The sequence below is a fragment of the Oncorhynchus gorbuscha genome, unplaced genomic scaffold, assembly GCF_021184085.1.
Source record: "Oncorhynchus gorbuscha isolate QuinsamMale2020 ecotype Even-year unplaced genomic scaffold, OgorEven_v1.0 Un_scaffold_691, whole genome shotgun sequence".
Taxonomy (NCBI): Eukaryota; Metazoa; Chordata; class Actinopteri; order Salmoniformes; family Salmonidae; genus Oncorhynchus; species Oncorhynchus gorbuscha.
Window position 1 is genome coordinate 205,914 of NW_025745766.1, and position 14,961 is coordinate 220,874.

General features: G+C 46.1%; 1 protein-coding gene across 2 annotated transcripts in view; it reads right to left on the minus strand.

Annotated features, from left to right (window-relative positions):
- Positions 1-7,650: 7,650 nt before the first annotated feature.
- abat (4-aminobutyrate aminotransferase) overlaps positions 7,651-14,961 on the minus strand; it is a 79,938-nt gene continuing 72,627 nt past the window's right edge. For both annotated transcript variants that reach the window (XM_046335254.1, XM_046335253.1), the window contains 5 exons: positions 14,783-14,920; positions 13,514-13,681; positions 12,395-12,541; positions 9,460-9,571; positions 7,651-8,991 (listed from right to left, as the gene is read on the minus strand). In XM_046335254.1, coding sequence (XP_046191210.1) covers positions 8,870-8,991; positions 9,460-9,571; positions 12,395-12,541; positions 13,514-13,681; positions 14,783-14,920 — 687 coding nt within the window. In that variant the 3' untranslated portion in view covers positions 7,651-8,869. The remainder of the gene's footprint in view (positions 8,992-9,459; positions 9,572-12,394; positions 12,542-13,513; positions 13,682-14,782; positions 14,921-14,961) is intronic.

Here is a 14,961-nt window from a genome sequence, read left to right on the forward strand (position 1 = left end):
GACACAACACACACACTTACACCCCTCTCCATTGTTGACACAACACACTTACACCCCTCTCTATTGTTGTAGACACAACACACACACTTACACCCCTCTCCATTGTTGACACAACACACTTACACCCCTCTCTATTGTTGTAGACACAACACACACTTACACCCCTCTCCATTGTTGTAGACACAACACACACACTTACACCCCTCTCTATTGTTGTAGACACATTTTACATTACATTTACATTACATTTAAGTCATTTAGCAGACGCAACACACACTTACACCCCTCCATTGTTGTAGACACAACACACACTTACACCCCTCTCCATTGTAGACACAACACACACACTTACACCCCTCTCCATTGTAGACACACACACACTTACACCCCTCTCTATTGTTGTAGACACAACACACACACTTACACCGCTCTCCATTGTAGACACAACACACACACTTACACCCCTCTCCATTGTAGACACAACACACACTTACACCCCTCTCCATTGTAGACACAACAAACACTTACACCCATCTACATTGTTGTAGACACAACACACACACTTACACCCCTCCATTGTTGTAGACACAACACACACACTTACACCCCTCTCTATTGTTGTAGACACAACACACACACTTACACCGCTCTCCATTGTTGTAGACACAACACACACACTTACACCCCTCTCTATTGTTGTAGACACAACACACACACTTACACCCCTCTCCATTGTTGTAGACACAACACACACTTACACCCCTCTCCATTGTTGTAGACACAACACACACACTTACACCCCTCTCCATTGTTGTAGACACAACACACACACTTACACCCCTCTCTATTGTTGTAGACACATTTTACATTACATTTACATTACATTTAAGTCATTTAGCAGACGCAACACACACTTACACCCCTCTCCATTGTTGTAGACACAACACACACACTTACACCCCTCTCCATTGTAGACACAACACACACACTTACACCCCTCTCCATTGTAGACACACACACACTTACACCCCTCTCTATTGTTGTAGACACAACAAACACTTACACCCATCTACATTGTTGTAGACACATTTTACATTACATTTACATTACATTTAAGTCATTTAGCAGACGCAACACACACTTACACCCCTCTCCATTGTTGTAGACACAACACACACTTACACCCCTCTCCATTGTAGACACAACACACACACTTACACCCCTCTCCATTGTAGACACAACACACACACTTACACCCCTCTCCATTGTAGACACACACACACTTACACCCCTCTCCATTGTTGTAGACACAACACACACACTTACACCCCTCTCTATTGTTGTAGACACCACACACACACTTACACCGCTCTCCATTGTAGACACAACACACACACTTACACCCTCTCCATTGTAGACACAACACACACACTTACACCCCTCTCCATTGTTGTAGACACAACACACACTTACACCCTCTCCATTGTTGTAGACACAACACACACACTTACACCCCTCTCCATTGTTGTAGACAACACACACACTTACACCCTCTCCATTGTTGTAGACACAACACACACACTTACACCCTCTCCATTGTTGTAGACACAACACACACACTTACACCCCCTCCATTGTTGTAGACACAACACACACACTTACACCCCTCTCCATTGTTGTAGACACAACACACACACTTACACCCCTCTCCATTGTTTAGTTGTAGACACAACACACACTTACACCCTCTCCATTGTTGTAGACACAACACACACTTACACCCCTCTCCATTGTTGTAGACACAACACACACACTTACACCCCTCTCCATTGTAGACACAACACACACACTTACACCCCTCACACACACACACTTACACCCCTCTCCATTGTTGTAGACACAACACACACACTTACACCCCTCTCCATTGTAGACACAACACACACACTTACACCCCTCTCCATTGTACACACTTACACCCCTCTCCATTGTAGACACAACAAACACTTACACCCTCTCCATTGTTGTAGACACAACACACACATTTACACTTACACCCCTCTCCATTGTTGTAGACACAACACACACACTTACACCCCTCTCTATTGTTGTAGACACAACACACACACTTACACCCCTCTCTATTGTTGTAGACACAACACACACACTTACACCCCTCTCCATTGTTGTAGACACAACACACACACTTACACCCCTCTCCATTGTTGTAGACACAACACACACTTACACCCCTCTCCATTGTTGTAGACACAACACACACACTTACACCCCTCTCCATTGTTGTAGACACAACACACACACTTACACCCCTCTCTATTGTTGTAGACACATTTTACATTACATTTACATTACATTTAAGTCATTTAGCAGACGCAACACACACTTACACCCCTCTCCATTGTTGTAGACACAACACACACACTTACACCCCTCTCCATTGTAGACACAACACACACACTTACACCCCTCTCCATTGTAGACACACACACACTTACACCCCTCTCTATTGTTGTAGACACAACAAACACTTACACCCATCTACATTGTTGTAGACACATTTTACATTACATTTACATTACATTTAAGTCATTTAGCAGACGCAACACACACTTACACCCCTCTCCATTGTTGTAGACACAACACACACTTACACCCCTCTCCATTGTAGACACAACACACACACTTACACCCCTCTCCATTGTAGACACAACACACACTTACACCCCTCTCCATTGTAGACACACACACACTTACACCCCTCTCCATTGTTGTAGACACAACACACACACTTACACCCCTCTCTATTGTTGTAGACACACACACACACTTACACCCCTCTCCATTGTAGACACAACACACACACTTACACCCCTCTGTTGTAGACACAACACACACACTTACACCCCTCTCCATTGTAGACACAACAAACACTTACACCCATCTACATTGTTGTAGACACAACACACACACTTACCCCTCTCCATTGTTGTAGACACAACACACACACTTACACCCCTCTCTATTGTTGTAGACACAACACACACACTTACACCGCTCTCCATTGTTGTAGACACACACACACACTTACACCCCTCTCTATTGTTGTAGACACAACACACACACTTACACCCCTCTCCATTGTTGTAGACACAACACACACACTTACACCCCTCTCTATTGTTGTAGACACAACACACACTTACACCCCTCTCCATTGTTGTAGACACAACACACACTTACACCCCTCTCCATTGTTGTAGACACAACACACACTTACACCCCTCTCCATTGTTGTAGACACAACACACACACTTACACCCCTCTCCATTGTTGTAGACACAACACACTTACACCCCTCTCCATTGTAGACACACACACACTTACACCCTCTCTATTGTTGTAGACACAACAAACACTTACACCCATCTACATTGTTGTAGACACAACACACACACTTACACCCCTCTCCATTGTTGTAGACACAACACACACACTTACACCCCTCTCCATTGTTGTAGACACAACACACTTACACCCCTCTCTATTGTTGTAGACACACACACACACTTACACCCCTCTCCATTGTTGACACAACACACTAGACATTGTTGTAGACAACACACACACTTACACCCCTCTCTATTGTTGTAGACACAACACACACTTACACCCCTCTCCATTGTTGACACAACACACTTACACCCCTCTCTATTGTTGTAGACACATTTTACATTACATTTACATTACATTTAAGTCATTTGTTGCAGACACAACCACACACTTACACCCCTCTCCATTGTTGTAGACACACACACACACTTACACCCCTCTCTATTGTTGTAGACACAACACACACTTACACCCCTCTCCATTGTTGTAGACACAACACACACTTACACCCCTCTCTATTGTTGTAGACACAACACACACTTACACCCCTCTCTATTGTTGTAGACACAACACACACTTACACCCCTCTCTATTGTTGTAGACACAACACACACTTACACCCCTCTCTATTGTTGTAGACACAACACACACTTACACCCCTCTCTATTGTTGTAGACACATTTTACATTACATTTACATTACATTTAAGTCATTTAGCAGACGCAACACACACTTACACCCCTCTCCATTGTTGTAGACACAACACACACACTTACACCCCTCTCCATTGTAGACACAACACACACACTTACACCCCTCTCCATTGTAGACACACACACACTTACACCCCTCTCTATTGTTGTAGACACAACAAACACTTACACCCATCTACATTGTTGTAGACACATTTTACATTACATTTAAGTCATTTAGCAGACGCAACACACACTTACACCCCTCTCCATTGTTGTAGACACAACACACACTTACACCCCTCTCCATTGTAGACACAACACACACACTTACACCCCTCTCCATTGTAGACACAACACACACACTTACACCCCTCTCCATTGTAGACACACACACACTTACACCCCTCTCCATTGTTGTAGACACAACACACACACTTACACCCCTCTCTATTGTTGTAGACACCACACACACACTTACACCGCTCTCCATTGTAGACACAACACACACACTTACACCCCTCTCCATTGTAGACACAACACACACACTTACACCCCTCTCCATTGTAGACACAACAAACACTTACACCCATCTACATTGTTGTAGACACAACACACACACTTACACCCCTCCATTGTTGTAGACACAACACACACACTTACACCCCTCTCTATTGTTGTAGACACAACACACACACTTACACCGCTCTCCATTGTTGTAGACACAACACACACACTTACACCCCTCTCTATTGTTGTAGACACAACACACACACTTACACCCCTCTCCATTGTTGTAGACACAACACACACACTTACACCCCTCTCTATTGTTGTAGACACAACACACACTTACACCCCTCTCCATTGTTGTAGACACAACACACACTTACACCCCTCTCCATTGTTGTAGACACAACACACACTTACACCCCTCTCCATTGTTGTAGACACAACACACACACTTACACCCCTCTCCATTGTTGTAGACACAACACACTTACACCCCTCTCCATTGTAGACACACACACACTTACACCCCTCTCTATTGTTGTAGACACACACACACTTACACCCATCTACATTGTTGTAGACACAACACACACACTTACACCCCTCTCCATTGTTGTAGACACAACACACACACTTACACCCCTCTCCATTGTTGTAGACACAACACACTTACACCCCTCTCTATTGTTGTAGACACAACACACACTTACACCCCTCTCCATTGTTGACACAACACACTTACACCCCTCTCTATTGTTGTAGACAACACACACACTTACACCCCTCTCTATTGTTGTAGACACAACACACACTTACACCCCTCTCCATTGTTGACACAACACACTTACACCCCTCTCTATTGTTGTAGACACATTTTACATTACATTTACATTACATTTAAGTCATTTAGCAGACGCAACACACACTTACACCCCTCTCCATTGTTGTAGACACAACACACACACTTACACCCCTCTCTATTGTTGTAGACACAACACACACTTACACCCCTCTCCATTGTTGTAGACACAACACACACTTACACCCCTCTCCATTGTTGTAGACACAACACACACACTTACACCCCTCTCTATTGTTGTAGACAACACACACACTTACACCCCTCTCCATTGTTGACACAACACACTTACACCCCTCTCTATTGTTGTAGACACAACACACACACTTACACCCCTCTCTATTGTTGTAGACACATTTTACATTACATTTACATTACATTTAAGTCATTTAGCAGACGCAACACACACTTACACCCCTCTCCATTGTTGTAGACACAACACACACACTTACACCCCTCTCTATTGTTGTAGACACAACACACACACGTACACCCCTCTCCATTGTTGACACAACACACTTACACCCCTCTCTATTGTTGTAGACACAACACACACACTTACACCCCTCTCCATTGTTGACACAACACACTTACACCCCTCTCTATTGTTGTAGACACAACACACACTTACACCCCTCTCTATTGTTGTAGACACAACACACACTTACACCCCTCTCTATTGTTGTAGACACAACACACACTTACACCCCTCTCTATTGTTGTAGACACAACACACACTTACACCCCTCTCTATTGTTGTAGACACATTTTACATTACATTTACATTACATTTAAGTCATTTAGCAGACGCAACACACACTTACACTCCTCTCCATTGTTGTAGACACAACACACACACTTACACCCCTCTCCATTGTTGACACAACACACTTACACCCCTCTCTATTGTTGTAGACACAACACACACTTACACCCCTCTCTATTGTTGTAGACACAACACACACTTACACCCCTCTCTATTGTTGTAGACACATTTTACATTACATTTACATTACATTTAAGTCATTTAGCAGACGCAACACACACTTACACCCCTCTCCATTGTTGTAGACACAACACACACTTACACCCCTCTCCATTGTAGACACAACACACACACTTACACCCCTCTCCATTGTAGACACACACACACTTACACCCCTCTCTATTGTTGTAGACACAACACACACACTTACACCCCTCTCTATTGTTGTAGACACAACACACACTTACACCCCTCTCTATTGTTGTAGACACAACACACACTTACACCCCTCTCTATTGTTGTAGACAACACACACTTACACCCCTCTCTATTGTTGTAGACACAACACACACTTACACCCCTCTCTATTGTTGTAGACAACACACACTTACACCCCTCTCTATTGTTGTAGACACACACACTTACACCCCTCTCTATTGTTGTAGACACACACACTTACACCCCTCTCCATTGTTGTAGACGAGGCCAAAACAGAACCACATGATAATGAACACACAAACTCCAGGGGAATTCATTAAAATGTGATTCTGGGTTTTTATTTTAGGATACATAAAGAGGATGCTTCATAGACAACAATAATTAAGAGATCTGCAATAACCTTTAACCTCACGGAACAATGTAAACAAACATAGCAATGCTTCTACTGTTGTTAAGGGTTAACAGGAAATCAGCTCTCTATACAATACTGATTGGGCTGGTTAACAAGACAGGTGTCATCATCACTACCATCATCACTGTTATCGTCATCATCATCATCATCACTGTCATCATCATCACTGTCGTCATCATCATCATCATCATCATCACTGTCATCATCATCATCATCACTGTCATCATCATCATCATCACTGTTATCATCATCACTGTCGTCATCATCATCATCATCATCACTGTCATCATCATCATCACTGTCATCATCATCATCATCACTGTCGTCATCATCATCATCATCACTGTTATCATCATCACTGTTATCATCATCACTGTCGTCATCATCATCACTGTTATCATCATCACTGTTATCGTCATCATCATCACTGTCGTCATCATCATCATCATCACTGTCATCATCATCATCATGGCCATATTATAAAACTTCTACAGTGCTGATGCTGAAGCCGTCTCCTTGGTGCTACTGCTGCTATCTCTACCTGTTCATATAACATTTTAAAAAACAAACAGGCATTCAGAACAACGTCGACACGTTGTGCTGTACATCAATAATGTCGTTTCCCATGGAAACCGGATGAATATGGCCAAGATGCACTCTAATACGACTACGTCCCAAACAAGTCAACAAATATAATACATCTTTTTAGATTAGCGGTCCTGACTGCAAAAAAAAACCTGCCTTCAATTTAAACGTGGGTATATCTGTAGGTAAGTATGGTTATGTGTTAATAAGTAGGGGTTTAGCCCTGACGTACAGTGAGTCTGGAACCCAGGTCTTCATTCCTTCAACCCCAAAGGAAGTTCAGGAACAACAACATGCAGACACACTACATCATCTAATATAATATTCTTCCTTCACAAAATCCCAAATGTCTGACTTGGATTTATCTCAACCCCAAAAAGGAAACATAATTGTTCTGTTTAAAAAAGAGCTAGGACACTCAGAGGACATCTCAAGGGTCAGGGGTTAAAAATCGGTGTGCGGCGGCCATTTTGTATCATTACAACCTGGTGTTGGTTAGCTTGCTGATAACCACTCCTGTTCGGTGTGTTTGTTCTGAAATATCTCGCTGTGCCTTCATCTGTTAGGGAGTTGGAGGGTTTGTGTGATATGACCTACAATAAGACTTATGTTTTGTGCTTGTGCCTTTTTGCAGGCGTATCATTAGGACATTACTGGGACATGAGGAATGCTAGGACTGCCACATGAGCAATGGGACAAATTCAAGTGTGTGTGTTTGAGTATGTGTTAAAGGGATACTCCGGGATTGTGGCAGTGAGGCCCTTTAATTCAGTTTTATGTCTCTGTGTCCAGGTTAGAGGTAGTTTCACGAGCCAACGTTTCCAGTCATTGCGCTAATGCTAGTTAGCAATTGCGCTAGCGCTAGTTAGCAATTGCGCTAGCGCTAGTTAGCAATTGCGCTAGCGCTAGTTAGCAATTGCGCTAGTTAGCAACTTCTTTCAAACAGCACACAGATAACATAAAAACATGGTATCCACGAGTATCATCTGCCTCTGGGGAAGGAGAAAAAAAGGGCTTCATTGCCAAAATCCCGTAGCATCCCTTTCAAGTGTATGCGTTACTGTGTGAACCTCTGTTATAGGTTAAGACTCTCGTGCTTCCTCTCTCCTACACCGCGTCCCCAGTTGGTCTCGGCCCTATGTTGGTGTTTTGGCCCCAGTCCAGTGTGGACGGACGGGTCCGGGGGCAGCGTTCTAGTTGTGTTCCGCCAGGACGTCGCTGAACACGTTCAGGAACATGTGAACATGGTACTCTTTAAACACCAGAGCAGGACGGAACCGGATGGACCGATCTCCACAGCCACCCAGCAGAACACCTGGGAGACAGACAAGATGAGAGGTTACACAGGAGATCACCAGTGTGGAGTGTGGATAGGAGTGTGTATAGGAGTGTGTATAGTAGTGTGGATAGGAGTGTGGATAGGAGTGTGGATATGAGTGTGTATAGGAGTGTGGATAGGAGTGTGTATAAGAGTGTGGATAGGAGTGTGGATAGGAGTGTGTATAGGAGTGTGGATAGGAGTGTGTATAGGAGTGTGTATAGTAGTGTGTATAAGAGTGTGTATAGGAGTGTGTATAGTAGTGTGTATAGGAGTGTGGATAGGAGTGTGGATAGGACTGTGTGGATAGGAGTGTGTACGCAGGTTTTTCTCTCTATCTATCTGTCCATCCATATCTGTGTGTGTGTGTGAGTAGTGTATGTGTGAGTAGTGTATGTGTGTGTGTAGTGTATGTGTGTGTGTGTGTGTGTGTGTGTGTGTGTGTGTGTGAGTAGTGTGTCTTACCCTTGTCCCGGGCTTTGAGGAGGATGCTGTTGCGTGTGGCGTCATCACGGATGTCGATGGCACAGAATGTCCCCTGTCCCCGAGCACTGCTCAACAGGTTAGGGTACTGGTCCTGAAGGAGAGGTACAGACGTTAGGATGCAAACACAACGTCTCTGGTCTCTGGTACCTGTAGTTGGTAGAGTCTCTAGTACCTGTAGTTGGTAGAGTCTCTGGTACCTGTAGTTGGTAGAGTCTCTGGTACCTGTAGTTGGTAGAGTCTCTAGTACCTGTAGTTGGTAGAGTCTCTGGTACCTGTAGTTGGTAGAGTCTCTGGTACCTGTAGTTGGTAGAGTCTCTGGTACCTGTAGTTGGTAGAGTCTCTGTCTCTGGTACCTGTAGTTGGTAGAGTATCTGGTACCTGTAGTTGTTAGAGTCTCTGGTACCTGTAGTTGGTAGAGTCTCTGTCTCTAGTACCTGTAGTTGGTAGAGTCTCTGTCTCTAGTACCTGTAGTTGGTAGAGTCTCTGGTACCTGTAGTTGGTAGGGTCTCTGTCTCTGGTACCTGTAGTTGGTAGATTCTCTGGTACCTGTAGTTGTTAGAGTCTCTGGTACCTGTAGTTGTTAGAGTCTCTGGTACCTGTAGTTGTTAGAGTCTCTAGTACCTGTAGTTGGTAGAGTCTCTGGTACCTGTAGTTGGTAGAGTCTCTGTCTCTGGTACCTGTAGTTGGTAGAGTCTCTGGTACCTGTAGTTGGTAGAGTCTCTGTATCTAGTACCTGTAGTTGGTAGAGTATCTAGTACCTGTAGTTGGTAGAGTCTCTAGTACCTGTAGTTGGTAGAGTCTCTAGTACCTGTAGTTGGTAGAGTCTCTAGTACCTGTAGTTGGTAGAGTCTCTAGTACTTGTAGTTGGTAGAGTCTCTAGTACCTGTAGTTGGTAGAGTCTCTAGTACCTGTAGTTGGTAGAGTCTCTGGTACCTGTAGTTGGTAGAGTCTCTGGTACCTGTAGTTGGTAGAGTCTCTGGTACCTGTAGTTGGTAGAGTCTCTGGTACCTGTAGTTGGTAGAGTCTCTGGTACCTGTAGTTGGTAGAGTATCTAGTACCTGTAGTTGGTAGAGTCTCTAGTACCTGTAATTGGTAGAGTCTCTGTCTCTAGTACCTGTAGTTGGTAGAGTCTCTAGTACCTGTAGTTGGTAGAGTCTCTAGTACCTGTAGTTGGTAGAGTCTCTGTCTCTAGTACCTGTAGTTGGTAGAGTCTCTGTCTCTAGTACCTGTAGTTGGTAGAGTCTCTGTCTCTAGTACCTGTAGTTGGTAGAGTCTCTGGTACCTGTAGTTGTTAGAGTCTCTGGTACCTGTAGTTGGTAGAGTCTATGTATCTAGTACCTGTAGTTGGTAGAGTCTCTGGTACCTGTAGTTGTTAGAGTCTCTGGTACCTGTAGTTGGTAGAGTCTCTGTATCTAGTACCTGTAGTTGGTAGAGTCTCTAGTACCTGTAGTTGGTAGAGTCTCTAGTACCTGTAGTTGGTAGAGTCTCTAGTACCTGTAGGTGGTAGAGTCTCTGGTACCTGTAGTTGGTAGAGTCTCTGGTACCTGTAGTTGGTAGAGTCTCTGTCTCTGGTACCTGTAGTTGGTAGAGTCTCTGGTACCTGTAGTTGGTAGAGTCTCTGGTACCTGTAGTTGGTAGAGTCTCTGTCTCTGGTACCTGTAGTTGGTAGAGTCTCTAGTACCTGTAGTTGGTAGAGTCTCTGGTACCTGTAGTTGGTAGAGTCTCTGTCTCTAGTACCTGTAGTTGGTAGAGTCTCTAGTACCTGTAGTTGGTAGAGTCTCTAGTACCTGTAGTTGGTAGAGTCTCTAGTACCTGTAGTTGGTAGAGTCTCTGGTACCTGTAGTTGGTAGAGTCTCTAGTACCTGTAGTTGGTAGAGTCTCTGTCTCTAGTACCTGTAGTTGGTAGAGTCTCTGGTACCTGTAGTTGGTAGAGTCTCTGTCTCTAGTACCTGTAGTTGGTAGAGTCTCTGTCTCTAGTACCTGTAGTTGGTAGAGTCTCTAGTACCTGTAGTTGGTAGAGTCTCTGGTACCTGTAGTTGGTAGAGTCTCTGTCTCTAGTACCTGTAGTTGGTAGAGTCTCTGTCTCTGGTACCTGTAGTTGGTAGAGTCTCTGTCTCTAGTACCTGTAGTTGGTAGAGTCTCTGTCTCTAGTACCTGTAGTTGGTAGAGTCTCTGGTACCTGTAGTTGGTAGATTCTCTAGTACCTGTAGTTGGTAGAGTCTCTAGTACCTGTAGTTGGTAGAGTCTCTAGTACCTGTAGGTGGTAGAGTCTCTGGTACCTGTAGTTGGTAGAGTCTCTGGTACCTGTAGGTGGTAGAGTCTCTGGTACCTGTAGTTGGTAGAGTCTCTGTCTCTAGTACCTGTAGTTGGTAGAGTCTCTGGTACCTGTAGTTGGTAGAGTCTCTGTCTCTAGTACCTGTAGTTGGTAGAGTCTCTGGTACCTGTAGTTGGTAGAGTCTCTGTCTCTGGTACCTGTAGTTGGTAGAGTCTCTGTCTCTAGTACCTGTAGTTGGTAGAGTCTCTGTCTCTAGTACCTGTAGTTGGTAGAGTCTCTGGTACCTGTAGTTGTTAGAGTCTCTGGTACCTGTAGTTGGTAGAGTCTCTGTCTCTAGTACCTGTAGTTGGTAGAGTCTCTGGTACCTGTAGTTGGTAGAGTCTCTGTCTCTAGTACCTGTAGTTGGTAGAGTCTCTGTCTCTAGTACCTGTAGTTGGTAGAGTCTCTGGTACCTGTAGTTGGTAGAGTCTCTGTCTCTAGTACCTGTGGTTGGTAGAGTCTCTAGTACCTGTAGTTGGTAGAGTCTCTGTCTCTAGTACCTGTAGTTGGTAGAGTCTCTGGTACCTGTAGTTGGTAGAGTCTCTGGTACCTGTAGTTGGTAGAGTCTCTGGTACCTGTAGTTGGTAGATTCTCTAGTACCTGTAGTTGGTAGAGTCCCTGTAGCAGAGTCTTTCCAGAGCGGGTCACCTCCTCCAGAAGGTTCTCTCTGCGGATCACGTTCAGAACCTCAGCCAGGAACAGGTTCTTAGACGGGTCACCCATCCAGGTGTTAAAGATACGGTAGGCCTGGGAAAGAAGACGCACAGCCATAATAAGGCTATACATTCTACATGTAAACAAAGTGTGTGTGTGTCTGTGTCCTGTGTGTACCTTATACGCCTGTGTGTGTGTGTGTGTCCTGTGTGTGTGTCTGTGTCCTGTGTGTGTGTCTGTGTCCTGTGTGTACCTTATACGCCTGTGTGTGTGTGTGTGTCCTGTGTGTGTGTCTGTGTCCTGTGTGTCTGTGTCCTGTGTGTGTGTCCTGTGTGTGTGTGTGTGTCCTGTGTGTGTGTGTGTCCTGTGTGTGTGTGTCCTGTGTGTACCTTATACGCCTGTGTGTGTGTGTGTGTCCTGTGTGTGTGTCTGTGTCCTGTGTGTGTGTGTGTCCTGTGTGTACCTTATACGCCTGTGTGTGTGTGTGTGTCCTGTGTGTGTGTCCTGTGTGTACCTTATACGCCTGTGTGTGTGTGTCCTGTGTGTGTGTGTCCTGTGTGTGTGTGTGTGTACCTTATACGCCTGTGTGTGTGTGTGTGTGTCCTGTGTGTGTGTGTGTCTGTGTCCTGTGTGTGTGTGTCCTGTGAGCATGTCCGTGTGTGTGTGTACCTTATACGCCTGTGTGTGTGTGTGTGTCCTGTGTGTGTGTCCTGTGTGTCCTGTGTGTGTGTCTGCACCTGTGTCCATGGAACGCACTGCCATGTGTGTACCTTATACGCCTGTGTGTGTGTGTGTCCTGTGTGTGTGTCCTGTGTGTACCTTATACGCCTGTGTGTGTGTGTCCTGTGTGTGTGTGTCCTGTGTGTGTGTGTGTCCTGTGTGTACCTTATACGCCTGTGTGTGTGTGTGTGTCCTGTGTGTGTGTCTGTGTCCTGTGTGTGTGTCTGTGTCCTGTGTGTGTGTGTGTCCTGTGTGTGTGTGTGTCCGTGTGTGTGTGTGTCCTGTGTGCGTCCTGTGTGTGTGTGTGTGTCCTGTGTGCGTGTGTGTCCTGTGTGTGTGTGTTACCTTGTCTGCCTGCAGCTCGTCTTTATGGTAAAAACCTCCAGTGAGCATCTTCTTGCTGAAGGAGACGATGTCAGCAGGGTCGTCCATCCCCCAGTGTTCATGAGCCCAGAACTTCCCCGTAGCTCCTCCCCCTGTCTGCACCTCATCCACATGGAACGCACTGCCATGCTGAGAGAGGAGGGAGGGGGGGAGATGTTTCAGTGTCACCCCAGACTACCACGTGTTAGGACTGGGGGCGATATGACAATATATAACATGGAACGCACTGCCATGCTGAGAGAGGAGGGGGAGGGGAAGATGTTTCAGTGTCACCCCAGACTACCACGTGTTTGGACTGGGCGATATGACGATATATAACGTGTGGCGATAATATGAAACGATAGAAATAGGCCTTTACATGTGGTAATTTTATATCAACTATTTATTCATAGAATTTACAGAAAACGTGCTATTTCGTGATATGTATCGTTATCAGGATATGAGATTTTGGCTAGATTTCCCAGCCAACCTTGTGTATGACTCTCCCTCCCTCCCTCTCTCTCTCCTCCCTCCCTCTCTCCCTCCCTCCACACTCTCCTCCCCCCCCCTCACACTCCCCTCCCATCCCTCCAAAATATTGTGTATGACTCTCCCCCCTCCACACTCTCCTCCCTCCCTCCCCTCCCACTCCCCCCCCCTCCCTCCATCCCTCCCCTCCCATCCACACTCCCCTCCCTCCATCCCTCCCCTCCCCTCCACACTCTCCTCCCTCCCTCCATCCCTCCCCTCCCCTCCACACTCTCCTCCCTCCCTCCCTCCAGCCCTCCTACTCTCCTCCCCTCCCTCCCTCCACTCTCCTCCCTCCCTCCCCTCCAGCCCTCCCCTCCACCTCTCCTCCCCCACACTCTCCCCCTCCACCCCTCCCCCTCCACACTCTCCTCCCTCCACACTCTCCCCCTCCACACTCTCCCCCTCCACACTCTCCCCCTCCACACTCCCCCCCTCCATCCCTCCCCCCTCCACCTCCATCCCTCCCTCCATCCCTCCCCTCCCTCCCTCCCTCCCTCCACCCTCCCCTCCACCTCCCCTCCTCCCTCCCTCCATCCCCTCCCCTCCACACTCTCCTCCCTCCATCCCTCCCCTCCCCTCCACACTCTCCTCCCTCCCTCACTCTCCTCACTCTCTCCAGACTAAATATTGTGTATGACTCCCCCCCAGACTACCTTGTGTATGACTCTCCCCCCAGACTACCTTGTGTATGACTCCCCCCACACTCCCCTCCCAGCCAACCTTGCGTGCGATGTTCCGTAGCTTCTTGAAGAAGTCTGGTGTTGCGTGGTTGTCTCCTCCCTCAGCCTGGATGGGTTCTATCACTATCCCAGCCACCGGCCGGCCCTTCTGTCGCCACTGAACGATCAGGTCCTCTACCTGGTACACACACACACACACACACACACACACACACACAC